This window comes from Emydura macquarii, unplaced genomic scaffold (genome assembly GCF_026122565.2).
Source record: "Emydura macquarii macquarii isolate MOO-44397 ecotype Brisbane River unplaced genomic scaffold, CSIRO-AGI_Emac_v2 contig_2897, whole genome shotgun sequence".
NCBI lineage: Eukaryota > Metazoa > Chordata > Testudines > Chelidae > Emydura > Emydura macquarii.
The window spans coordinates 21941199-21955550 of NW_027133034.1; the positions used below are offsets into that span (position 1 = coordinate 21941199).

At 36.6% G+C, this 14352-nt stretch overlaps 1 protein-coding gene across 1 annotated transcript in view; it reads right to left on the reverse strand.

The window, feature by feature from the left end:
• Positions 1-14352, reverse strand: part of SNX24 (sorting nexin 24) — a 124655-nt gene that overhangs the window by 46809 nt on the left and 63494 nt on the right. Inside the window, exons 2-3 of the mRNA XM_067568915.1 lie at positions 13296-13379; positions 7006-7110 (exon numbers count right to left, since the gene is read on the reverse strand). Of these exons, the coding sequence (XP_067425016.1) occupies positions 7006-7110; positions 13296-13379 (189 nt within the window). The remainder of the gene's footprint in view (positions 1-7005; positions 7111-13295; positions 13380-14352) is intronic.

Genomic DNA, 14352 nt, shown 5'->3' on the forward strand with positions numbered 1-14352 from the left:
AGAGTGCTCCATTTTTTAAAAAGAAAGCAATTTTTACCTAAATTTGCCTACTGGATTGAGTTGCTTAAGTCAAAACCTGGAACTATAATAATTCCCATGGTCTGGGAGAAAGGTAGACTTTTAAAATATAAAATTCTCTCCCAAACAGAAGTAGAAAGAGAATTATGTCTTTGCAGATAATACTGGCTCTAAGAAATCAGACAATTCTTACCCTTTGTTGGAATCTGAAAAACAGCATTAACTCTCAAAGAGTTTAAAATTTGACATTTCAAACACTGAAATCCAAAACGGTTTCCAAAGTCATCAAAATATCCCTATAACACATTTAAGCTAGATTTTTAAAAATATTTTCAGGTAGTTCAATCTTCTTATTAGTAAGGAGCTTATACTTAAATCAACACAGTAAAACACCTTTAGAATTCACAATCTCACATTAATATTGGTGCTACCAGAGACATTTTAAAATTTTCATTTACATGCAACTATTTTTTTTATACATTTTATTCAAACATAGTATATATGTTTTATTTCACCTTTAATATCCTGATGCAATGGTGTCGGAACAACTCAAAAAAGCCATCAGTTGAAATCAAATTTGTTACTGAATTTTCAAAAGGGGTTCCCTTTTTGCAGGTGCAATTTGAAAAGTGTGTATTTGCATTTTTACACCTGCAGTTGAATTGTTTCCCAAAAACAAATTATACAAATGAAAGATAAGTTTAATGATTACAATTTAAAAAACAAACCCAAACACCCATAATACATCCTCTGTTTTCAGATCCTGACTCCACCTGTAGGTCTTTTATGAAAGAAACTAAGAATGAATGGGGAAAAAACTGGATGCTTCATCCTTGGCTGCAGAAATCTTGGCATATGTTGTCTAACATCTCTTTTGGTTCTTATCAACTGGAGAAAGGACTGTATGTTTATTAATATATCTTTTCAAAGGGAGACCCACATTCTGATTAGCTAGGTAGAAAACAATCATGTGTCAACAGTTTTAATAAAATTCACACTTTGTTTTGAATATCCGGATTCCTAAAACTTCTAAAATGTTGATTCTGTTGCCTAGGGTTAATTACCAAACCTTCAAATCCCTAAGAGGCGTTGACTCCTTAAATCCATTTTACCCAGTCTTTTCTTTAGGAGTCATGGCTGCCCTCTTCATGGAAGCACAAAATTAAATAAAATTACTAGGTTCTTCTTAAACAGTATCAGTTACTTGACCCCAGTCAAAAGAGATGCATTACCTCTAAAAACAACTTCTCCTGATAAAAATCTGCATAGCAGTACTAGTTCCTTATTCACTAAGGGCCATAGGGATTTTCTGCCTGATCTTCACAGTGTAAAAAAATCTTGGGCTTAGTGTAATTCTAGATTTGAAATGGTCCAATTTCTTCACTGAACGCAAGAAGTTCAAAATGAAGTTCATCTAGGGGACAGAAAGGATGGATCAGACATTGAAATAGAGAACGCATCAAAATGGGATTCAGGAGACCTGAGTTCAGTTCCCAGCTCTGCCCTATACTTCTTGTTTGACCTTGGATAACTAACAATCACTCTATGTGACTTAATTGGGCATGTGTAAAACTAAGCTAATAGTACTTCCCTTCCTCATGGGTTGTGTGTGGATATGTTCATTGTTTAATGCACTTAAATGCTATGGTGATCGGGAGCCATAAATGTATTCAGAATGCCAGTATTTGTATATTTTTACATGAAGCATGTTTGTTTTATATAAGGCCACCAACATTACCTCATCAACCAGCTCACTTCTGTGCACTTCCTTTCAGACAACGCAAGAAGAGTTACAGTAGTAGTAGTGGTCATAAGCTGTTATTCATCAGCACGAGGACAAAGTAACTGAAGTTTTAAGTGAAAGTAGATGCATTGGTCCATGGATAAGGAGTAGTTCAGAAAGACTTTCGGTGCTCTGTTACACTGGATTGTTTGTCAGTCACAAGAAGAGCTTTCTTCATCTCACCCACACCACAAGAAATGAGTCAATACTCAGAAGTTCACCAGAGGCATGCAGCTTCTCAGATGTCTCACTGCCTGACTAAATCCTCTTCAATCTATGAGTGGTGACTTTGTATTTTGATTCTAAGCTTCAGGTGCAACTTCACAGCCAACTTCTGCTAACTATGTCATCTTGTAGGGACTGATATCAGTAAGGAATGAGATTTCTTCTGCACAAGGGAGTTAGAAAATATTTATTCTGTTGAACTTTAAAAGACAACCTATCAAAGGGCACACCTGGAGGGAAGTAAAATTGGATGACAACAACATTTCACAAAATGATCACTCCCTATCTGACTTTTCATTCCTTGTCCTTAAAGGAAACCTGCACAACTCCTTCAAAAGATGAGTCTGGGAGCTTACATTCATAACTTTGCTAGACACTAAAAGTCATAGGCTTGGTCTACACTCACCTCAGCAATTAATGGGAGTTATGCAAAGTACGCAAAGAACTTGCGTAACTCCCATTGACTTCTGTGCTTCTCTTCTGCGCGCCGTCTTCACTGCACTGTGTCGATGGGAACCGCCACTTGAGGAGGTGGTTTTAGTACGTCGACTTCTGGATCAACTGAGCGGGTCTTCACTGACTACTCAGTCGATCCAGATAAGTCGATCTGACGGCGGCGACTTTGCCACCACCAGTGTAGAGATAGCCTCAGTCTCAATAAAGACATTGGATTTAGGGTATATTACAACAATCTGTAACCCACTAATCCTCCTTTTTTTGTCCTATGACTGTAGACGTGTTAATGGACCACTTCACCTTAAATCATCCCTTAGAAAATGTGATAACTGCTTATGCTAAACAATCTGTTCCACCTTGTATTTAGCTGTGAGGCTCTGAGTATCTTTCCCAGATTTGAAGAAGAGCTCTGTGCAGCTCCACAGCTTGTCTCTTTCACTGATGGAAGTTGCTCCAATAAAAGAGATTACCTGAACCACTTTGTCTCTCTAGTAACATCCAGTGTCAGCTCACTGGGACATGGAAATCAACTAATGTCCAATGCAGTAGAAGGCAGGTGGTTAGATCAGAGACACTTCTCCATTATCAATTCGTCAGAGATGAGGGTCACACGAACTGCTCTTCTGAGAATGAATAATATCTTAGCTAATACTGATCAAAACTGACAACATGGCAGTAATTGCTTACATAAACAATTAGGTAGGATCCCTCAATTTAGCGTCCTACTGAAATCCCAACCAATTCTCTAATGTGCAAAAAACCCCTAGCATCAATAAAGAAGATTTATTTAAAAAGTGGCTTGCTAATCCAGTATAAAGTCCATTCTGGGGAGAGTGGAGACATCTCAAGCAATCAGTATTTCTTCAGACATGCTATCAAAGGAGATTTCCATTTCTATACCTCTTTGTGGTAAAGGCCAAATGACAAACAAAAGATTGAACAGTAGAGTCAAAGAAAAAGAACTGGAAGCAACAGATGTAGTCCTCATTACCTGGACTAACAATCTGCCCTATGGATTTCCATCCCTGCTTCTAATTCCTAGTGCTCTTAGAAAAGCAAAGGGGTTAAAACAAACCTTGATCCAATCTCACCAGTATAGGTCAGACATTCCTAGTAATATATGTTAAACTTTCACCCCTTCTGCTCAGAATTAGAGACTTTCTATACAAAGGACCCAGGTGAAATTATATCTGATCTTCCTCATCATTAAACCCCTTAATTATGAAATCTCTTCTTAATATATCTAACTGCAGGCAGATGATGGGTAAACATCCCTTTAACAGTATTTTCTGAGACAGCGTAGTCTAGCAATCAAGTGCATGGATTCTGAATTAGTGCTATCTCTGCTATGTCACTGACTCATTTTCTGTGTTTTGTGTTTCATTTTCGTTTTGCATCTCAGTTTCCTCATTTATAAATAAGAATTAATAATGCCAACCTATCGCCTATTAATCAGTCAGTGTGTGCATGGTATTGGCAATGCCATATAAATGCTGTTTATTTTATTTTACCCTTTAAACTACTGAATACATTTTGGTGCTTCTTAGCCAGTTGTTCCACAGTATTTTAAGTGAAATTTGTAACTTTCAATCTTGAATTTGTAAAATGTGGCAGTCATTTAAAACAAAACATAAATCAACCTTTACCACTTCCAGACAGAAAATCAATCCATTATGAAAAGAGAAAAAGCCGCACACAGCTTTCAAAATCAAGAAATAAATAAGTAATCTGATGAACTTTCAACATACTGAAAATGCTGGTAAATATTAAAAGAAATGCAAACATTTGTATTTACATGATGTGATAAAAACCCATGCTAATTAACTATTTTCAAATTCTTCAGCAAAATACAAAAATGCAGCCGAGAACCTGGATTTTTAAAATGTATTATGAAATAATGCAAGAGGCTGGATTACTAAAGTGAAGATTATGGGACATTTTTCATCCGCTGAAGTGGCAGCTGCAACGTTTTCCCTCACTGTAACGGAATTACATGTAGTTTCTTTCTTTGCACTGTTGACAAAGTGTAACATTCCATTTTTGTGAAATTAAATATTTTGATTCAAATGTTAGTATCTGGGGCTCTCACACCTGGTTATCTCAAGTACACTGGAGAAAAACAACAACAACAAAGAAACAACATTAGGGAATGACTGAAAGAGGTCAATATTTGTTTTCAGTCTGCATGCTACAGCACCCATTTTGCCAACTTTATGTGTTTTAAAGATCCAACACATATTCTGAAAAATTACTGCATCAGAGCATAAAGACAATGGTTTGGCAGTAGCAACTATGTAAACACTCAATCCCCACACAAGGGCCTGAAAAACTACTAGGCTTTTGTTTTTGTTTTTTACAACTGTATCCTGATTCACTAACAATCTACTAGCGTCAAAAAACTGCTAGCACTCTACAACTACATATACAGCAAGTGACAATGGTAATAACCAAAGTAAACAAACACTAAATCCATAGCCTCTGTTATATTTATACAGACCTCCTTTCAATTCTTTAGTCTCATAGAGGTTGAAATTAAAGGCCAAAGTTTTAAAAAATGAATGCCTAAAGTTAACCACCTCAATAAGTGGCCCAGCTGACATCATTGGGAATGGCCAGGTGCTCAGCACTTTCGAAAATCAGGCCGCCTCTTTAAGTGCCTCAGGATGCAATTGGTTGGCTAAAATTCAGCTTCTATTTATTAAAATCTTGTCTAAAATTTCCTTCCCCATTAGTTTTGTTTCCTTTTGAAACAATGAACTGAAATGTCACACACATGAACTGTGTCCCTGTTTCAAATGAAAATGAATGAATGAGTGTTTTTCTTCTTAATTCTGTGTGAGAGCATGTCAGCATTACTAACAATATAACCAAAAGTTATAGGATATAAGCAAGAATGTAAGTTAATTGACTCCTCCAGTAGGGGGTGATATTCTCTTTGTAGTTTCTCAGCAATGAATTAATGGTAACAATTTCACCCATACTTCACCCTCTTCAGAAAGACAGACAGACAGACACTCAGGAATGATATTCTACAATAGTTAATTTTAAGCAGATCACATATTATACATAAACAAATTCACAGCAAGTCTCCTTATAGTAAAACTTATACAATAATTATAGTGTAATAATAGTTACAACAGATTATTCTAACACCTTTTTCCACATTCATTATCAACAAAAAAGTTCTACTAGGCTCTAAAATCATGAATACCTTCAAAAACAGAAGCTTCGTAAAAACAAAATAATCCATTAATACAGATGAAAACAAAACGCATGTGGGAAGACTAAATACATCAAGAGTATCAACAATGTTCCACGTCTCTTTGCCATTCTTGAGAAGAGCAAATTACTGAAAACAAAGTTCAAAGTAGTCCCATTACAGTAGTTTGTATACACACATACGCCCATGTAATTTACCTAAATTCCTTAGGTACTTCTGATAACACAAATATGGTAAAGCATAAAAAGAAAGAACCAGGGAAATGTTTCTGCAGAACAATAAAAAATGTTAAATGAGCCTTATAGTCTGCTTACAATGAAGCATCTATTCTCTTTAACCAAAATAATCTAAAACAGACCATAACATTACCCCAAATTCTGTGTGCGGCCATCCATTCTTTCTTTACTATATGTATGCTCGCTCCTGAAAACCATTCTCTAATTTTTTAATTAATTTAAGATTAAATCAAAACCAACAATTTATAGTGTATTTTCCTCCTCCGTTACAAAATTCTTCTCTTTCAGAGATACTCTCTGAAATTAAAGCATGATTTCTTCCCTTCCCAGCTCCCAATCTTTCCTGAAATCTGGGAGAAATTTCAACAATCTGCACTGTAGCTGCTCTTCATTTTCTAAGTAGGTAGCTCATTTTTCCCCTTTTGCCAATTTAAATAGCTCCCCTAATGGCCAGTCCTAACTTGTTTGTGTAGATATTGACAGTGAGTGAAAACCGGGCCCCACTGAAAATAGTGGGAGTTTTGCCATTGACTACAATGGAGCCAGGATTTCACCTAACAAATTTAACTATCTGGACCTGCAGTATTTTAAAACACTTCAGTGCTATTCCAGTGTACAAGTCAAAGGGTGCTTGATGAGTGCTTGATCCAGACATGCAAGTGAATGAGGACAAACACAGGGATGTATTTTAAACAGCAGACCACAACTCTATTAAACTTAACATCAGAGAGGGGCACTATCTGGCCCATCTTCCCACAGCAGGCATTTAACTGAGTGCAGTTGGGAGTTTAGAAGGGACCTATCATATAGCCCATAACTCAGGGTTGACTGCGTACTCCTAGGATTCAGCTTGCTCTGCTGAATACTCTCATCTTTCCCCCTTCAAGGGGACAGAAGGTACAAGAATTCAGGTCTATCATTTTCCTACGGGCCCAAAGTCCACCAATGAAATCCCAGGTCTCTTATTTCTGAGTATGTTTCAAAACGCTCCCATGCGATACTAGCATACAGGTCAGCTCTGAAAATGAGCGCTGCTTCTTCACACACAGTGCTAACAGAGAGCTCACCTGTAAGTATATTTCCAAGCCTTGCCGCCGCTGCTCCAAGACCTTAGGGACCCAGTTTCTCACATGCTTGGAAGGAATTTCTGGAGTTCTAATAAACCTCTTGAGCTGCAAACAAAAACCAAAATAAAAACGTAACCCCTCTTTACTATAAAAGCATTCCTCTTAGAAGTCAGTCAGAACCGAGATAAAAAAAACAACCATTTATAAAAGTCTGTAACTGCAGTGAATTTATTTACCTCATTGAGGAATATGAATCTACAGGTCACAGATAAAAGTTCTTTCATCTTAGCTGATCTTTTGGCATTGAGGAATCCAACTGATAAAGCTGTTTGTTCCAAATATTTAAAGCAAAACTGCAACAGCTGGATGGCTCTAATACTTGAAGACCTGGACACCACCTCAAGACAGGGACTAACCATGCTAACATGACAGTTAGCTGAATATTGCTCACTGGACACTCCAATCTATACACCAACACATATTTTAACATAGCTTTTCTTTGCACTTTTGTATAGGGTACATTGCCTCATTTAGGGCCTGATCCTGCAAGATACTGAGCACCCTCAAACTCCCATTGACTCCCTTTGCTTACAAGGCTGGGCCCCCAGAAAGTGACAAAAGAGCAGTAAAAGCTATCAATCTAGTTGGCTGAGCTACCGAAGTACTACTGAATGCTTGTACATCAATGTGAAGATGATTGGGTAGGAAGAATGGTCTAGTGGATGGGGCACTAGACTGGCACTCCAGTGATCTGGATTCAATTCCTGGCTCAGCCATAGACTTCCTGCGTGACTTTGGGCAAGTTACTTAATCTGCCCCATACCTCAGTTCCCCATCTGTAAAATTGGAATAATATTCCATAGGGCTGTTGCTAGCACTCAGATACTACCCTGATAAATGCTATATAAGTAAATAGATAAGACAGGCTGTAATTGAAACAACTTCCAGACTCAGCATACAGGCATTTGGGGAAAAGTGGTGGAAAACAAGCTTATGGGTTTTCCAGAAAGCAGGCACCCTGAGAGATGAAGGGAAAAATTGTAATAGAAAGATGAGTGTAATTCTGTAATAATTTATACATAGCACTAGCAAGACTCTGCTACAGCAGCTCACGCAGTAAAGCTCACGAATATAAAAAAAATCTAAATTTATACCTGATAATACTAAAACATCTTCTCCCACGGAAAATAAAAATTATCCTCTTTTTCAAAAACTAAAAACTTTTTTTCCCAGTACTAAAAGGCAAAATAATAACTGGAATGGACTCCACTGCATTTTAATGGAAGGTGACACTAGACATTATTTCTACTGCATATTGCCTCTGAGTAAATGTGAAGAGAGAAATACAAGGACAGAAACTCAAAATTGACTTTGACATGCACGCCCATGGGGGTTTGAGAATTTACATTTCATCTCTGAGTTTACTGAGATGTCACTATAGCAAAAAGCAGTGCCAACATATCACTGTCTTTGTGATCATAAGTTATGAGGATCCAATAAGTAACCTCAGTTGTTCTAGAAACATTTTGCAACTTGTTTATTTCTCAGACATACTAAACCAAAATTAAATGTGTCCGTATTCAACCAGAAAAAACATCTCTACTTACTGAGCTTAAAGTCACAGTATAAAACCCCAATTTTTCCTTTAAATTTGTTAAGAGTGTTGAAGAAGCTATCATCACAACTGTTGGGGTTCATGACAGCTCTTGTAGGTGAGTAATGAATTGCTTTAGATGAAGAGAGACAAACCTGAAACAGTACAAGTTTCCAGTAGGGCTTAGCTGCTTACAAGATAAATACTCTAAAGCTGACACTTCAACTGATGATTAACAATCCTTCTTGCTCTGTGGTTCTGTTACACAACCCATCCAATCAACAAAGACAGTTGAAAGGTGCAAGCATATGCAGTGTCTGTATGTGCATTCATTATGTGTGTATACAGAGAGATACAAAATATAAATTATACTAAACACATACATTTAAATATATATTATCCTTTAATAATAAAAATGTAATACATAAATCATAGAATCATAGAAGATTAGGATTGGAAGGCAACCTCAGGAAGTCATCTAGTCCAACCCCCTGTTCAAAGCAAGACCAACCCCAACTAAATCATTCCAGCCAGGACTTTGTCAAGTCGGGCCTTAAAATCCTCTAAGTATGGAGATTCCACCACCTCCCTAGGTAACCCATCCAGAGCTTCACCACCCTCCTAGTGAAAAAGTTTTTTCTAATATCCAACCTAGACCTCCTCCACTGCTACTTGAGACCATTGTTCTGTCATCGTATGTCAACTGTATGTTTGTATGTTAATTAAACAGTTCCTGAGACTGTAGGATACTTTCTGAAGCCAACCATATAAATAAAAGAACTATTTACCTGAGGGTAATTTCTTTTTAATACTGTCACTGACCTCAGGGCCGTTTGATATTCCTTTTATTAATATATGGGCTTTCACAATGAAAGATGGGTCAAATTTAAAAGTATAGAATAATTTCCCAAAATGATGGGTCAAGACTATTTTTATCCATTTTAAATTATAAATAAACTTTGTAGATAATGTTCCTAAATGTAAATTTTAGTATTTTTATGGACTCCAGTTTAATAATGATAATCACATCTATCCTTACATTTTTTGTTGTGAGAAAATCAAGCCAACATTTTAAAGATTTTACACACACACAAACGTGCGCGTGCGCTTAAACATATATTTTACATATCAAGAACATTTTTTTTAAATAAAGCATTTTAATCCCTCTGAAAATTGACTAGGTGAAAATAATTAAGATTCTAATAAAATACAAATACCATACTGCATTCCCAGGTGTGTAAACCTGCAAAGTCTAGTTTGCCACTTAAACACAAGCCAAATGTACTCTGCGCAAGGAGTGGTGCTTTAAAAGCCAGCAATAACAAACACCTGCCTGTGGGTTGTGGAAGCAGAAAGCTTGTGTGAATAAGCAAATGTACTCCACCAGATTTTAGGTCTTCTCTCTTTCCTAGTTAATTGTACAGGGAGTAGGATTTATCAGCTCCTTTATGCAACTGGAATGTGGGAAGAGGAGGGAAATCAAGCCTCTTTTTTTTGATAATTCTTTTTTTTTTGTTTTGTTTACAAAAATGGGCATTCGTTAGTGTTTTGACTAAGGAATCTCCTATTCCAACTTGGAACTAGAGTCCTTCCCTCAAACATTGCTGGTGTGGTGTAGTTTCATTAATCGATCCTCTTGCCTTTTCTAGTCACTCACAATGGGGGAAAGAGGGAAAAGCAAACTAAAAATAATCATTTCCGATAGGCCCCCTTCTTTCCACTTGGCTCAGCTCCTTTGAGGAAATGTCCATCTGATCAAGGGCTTTGGGCCATGTGACACATTTAAAAGATACCTTCCCAGATTTCTTGTTTTCACAAACCTCAGATTCACACTATACCTTAAAGATCTAGATATGTATTTTCTCCCTCATGATTATTTTTTACAAAGGGAAGAGGGAAAAACTGACTATAAAATGCTTGACACACACATGCACAGAAAACTAATTGGTACATAGACACTATTATACAAAGAAAACCATATGACACACAAGTTTGTTTACATTACAGTGAAATACAGGTTTAATCACGTGGAGTTACTTTAAAAAAAATTATCTTTACAGCAAAAATTGATTGCAAATGGAGTACACATGGTACAATGCAATGACAGGGTCTGCCCTGAGGGAACTGCAAAACCTCTATGTATTGGAGTTTGCTTTCAGCTTACCTTTATGGCTTTATCTTTAAAAGTTGTTAACATTAATGTGGGACAGCTGTCAAGGGAAAAAATTTCAGTTTTGTTTTAAATGATCTTTATGATATTATTTAAAAATAATACTGTTTTTAGTAACTACTAAGGTTAGGGGTTATCAACAATCTCCAAAAAGAGTGAGGATATTTTGTTATTTATGGAAAGTAGGGAAACAGGGCGGGAGATATTTAAGAAGAGTAGAATCCACAGAATCTGTATTGACTGCACTTTCTCTGACAAAGGGTTTGTGGTCTGCTGGTATCATATAGAAAAGGCAAATGCACTAATTTAGTACAGCTTTGAGACACCGATATTCCTGTTATGAACAGAAGAGAAAAAAATAGTTGAGAAGACATCTAGTGCATTATCGCTATAGTAGATCAAGATTTCCACCGAGGTTTTTGGTAAAGTAGTGGAGGGAGGAGAACATGCTATAAAAAGTATGTTATGTGTTCACTCTGTCAAGGAAACAAAATACAGAAACAAGGTTGCTCACAGTACAATCTAAACAGGCATGGGGCACACCAGGGATAGGAAAAGCAAGCAATTGTTAACAGTGACGTCTAGAACATGTTTTATTATAGTTCCAGGCTTGGGGGTTTATTTCTTTTGCTAGCACTTCTGGGGAGAGACAAAAGGATGATCATTTACAAATGTCCTGGAAACAATGTGCTTTAAAGAAGAATATGAAGGAGAAGAGGGTAGAGGTACAGCACGCCAAATCCAGAAGGGGATCCTGGTATTTGGGGGGTGGGGAGAGAGAGAGGAACGGGGACACGCATGTGAAAGAAAGCAGTCGAGAACAGGACATGGATGTAAAGGCTGCAGTTAGTCAGAAGTTTTGAGCGGAGCAAAGAGGGCAATGGATAAGTAAAAAACGTCAAAAGCAGAAAAGTTCCAGAGGGGTAGCCTTGTTAGTCTGTATACAGCAAAAACAATGAGAGTTCTGTAGCACTTTAAAGACTAACACATTTATTTTCTGCAGACATAAGCTTTCGTGGGCTGCAACCCACTTCATCAGATGTGAGGAATAATTCTGATGAAGTGGGTTGCAACCCACAAAAGCTTATGCCTGCAGAAAATAAATTTGTTAGTTTTTAAAGTGCTACAGAACTCTCATTGTAAAAACAGAAAAGTATGGAGGAACTAAATTGTGCAGGGGATAAATGGGCAACTACAGAAGTTAAACTGACGTTAGATAATCAGCACTGGAGGAGAGTTATTGACAATATTTAGCTGAGTATTCTTTACACATCAACAGCTTGATTCTGCCACCATTACCCACACTTACTAATGACCTTAGTAATTACCTGATCCTGAAACCATTACTCACAAATGTTATACATGGGACCACTCCTGTGTGTGTAAAGTTAAGCTTGTGAGTTTTTTTTTTTTTTTTGCAGGACTGGGGCTTCAGTGAGTAGTGTGATTAATTTTGATAGGTATAATCAGCATGAATACAAGGGGAAAAAAATCAGGCCCCAAATGAATACTAGGAGATAAATATGGATTACGAAAAAGAAAACGAAAACATAACTGAAAAATTGTAAATGGTAGCTAATGGCACAATGAGGCTATCTACCAAAGAGAAACAAATTAAGAAATGTATGCACATAGCAACCACTGTGCAAAATCTACAAAACAAATCATATTCTTATTCCTATAGGGCTCTTTAGGAAACAGCTCAGCAGATGCATTCCACTTTTCTGTCAACTTCAGTGAACTGCTTCTTTTTCAGACTTTTTGTTTCAGAAGAAACTTATCAAATACTAAATGTGTCTTTCAGATAGGCACATTTAAACAGAAGCACCCAGCTCCAACTAGAAGCGGGATAATCACACTCTTCTTTTGACACCCTTCTAAGCAACTCAAAAAGAGAGTAATGGATTTCAGGTTGGGAAACTAATGAGTAAAATATATTATCATAGAAATGAGATGCCTATTCTCAGCTTTTGGAAAAGAACAAATTTAGTGTCCATTTAATATTGGATAAATTCAATATTGTAACAAGTGCAGTGGAAGCTATTATGCCATAGGTCTTTTTCTTCTCTAACTTTGTGGGTACATATGAGCTACATGTTCAATTCAACATACAGAAGTTTAGACACCCAATTCTCTAAAATTAAAAAATTGCATGCTTGACTAGATAAAAATGATCTGCTCAAAAAGATTCCTTTTCTATAGAAATATGCATTAGTTCATGTCTTCACAAGAATAAACCTACTTCAGACAGAAGGGTCTTCTGATGTTTAACAACAATATGGCATATCCAGAACAAAAGAACCAAAAAGAAAGGAAAACATGAAACATCTGAGAAACCTCCCTCTCCCTTATCAAAACATACGGAATATACTGACATTTCTTTTATGAGAGATGAACTGATATGCACATACTTAAGATAGGACTTAAGATAGTGACACCTTCAAAAGAAATGAAACAAACATAAGCTAAGGTAAACTGAAGTTATATCAACTAAGTTACATACCTAGAAAGGAAAGAGATAATTACCTTTTTATGGAGGGCATGAAATTCACTATACCTCTTTTCGACAAAATGTTTTCTTCCACTCATTAGCACCTCTATCTTAAAGACCTGTAAAAATATCAATTAAAAAAAAGATTAATTTCACCCACTCAAAACATTCAGTCATCCAACACATTAAGTTTGTGACCATGATGTATTTCATTCCTTTAATTACAGTAGCTAATCCCCAAAAACCCAGAAGACTCAGGAGACACTGGAGTACAACATTGATTAATGAGGACTCTGACTAAATGCTCTACTAACAAGTTTGTTCAGCAAACACATCTAAAAGCAATTAAGCTTTGGATTTTTTTAATCTTTACCTTTATTATACAATCATAATCCTTTACAGAAATTATTTCATATGAGTGAAGGGAGAAGAAAACAAAGTGACAATGGTAAAGAAAACAGAACTAATTCTGGGATTCTGTTTCTCTCGTACAATATTGCATGGTAACCACCACATATATGTACAATATGTTCCTCATGACAGAAGTAGTATGTCTTCTACAACAGAAGAGAAATAAATGTAAACAGTACATTGTAGGTTAATTTCTTCCTAACCTGCATATTCATCTCTAGTCTCAGCTGGGCTTGTTCTACAGTTTACACCATGGAAAAAATGTGGTAAAGGCTCATTTTCTTTGCATGATACATATGACAGCTTTTGCTGCTGCCTGTGGAAGGTTAAAAGGCCAGACAAAGAGGCTCTCCGGATCCACTAATTAGTAGCCACTCACATGACATTTTCTTGATTCCCAGGTCACTGGGTCAAGTTCTGAGGGCAGGTGATGAGAAATATTTTGAAATGCTTGTGAAAATATGGTCTATTAAATGAAGACAATATTAGTAAAAAAGCAATGTAAAAGAGGTGTGTCTGCTGTTTTCAACTATTCTTACCCATGTTCTGTTTTGTTAAGGAAATACTGGAAGTAATTATCCCCAAGATGGGGAAAGGCTATACTAACGAGAGTGTATTACGTCAGGACCCAGCTTTTGGCCTCCTATACTGTCCTTTAAAATGAGTTTGGAAACAGTGTTC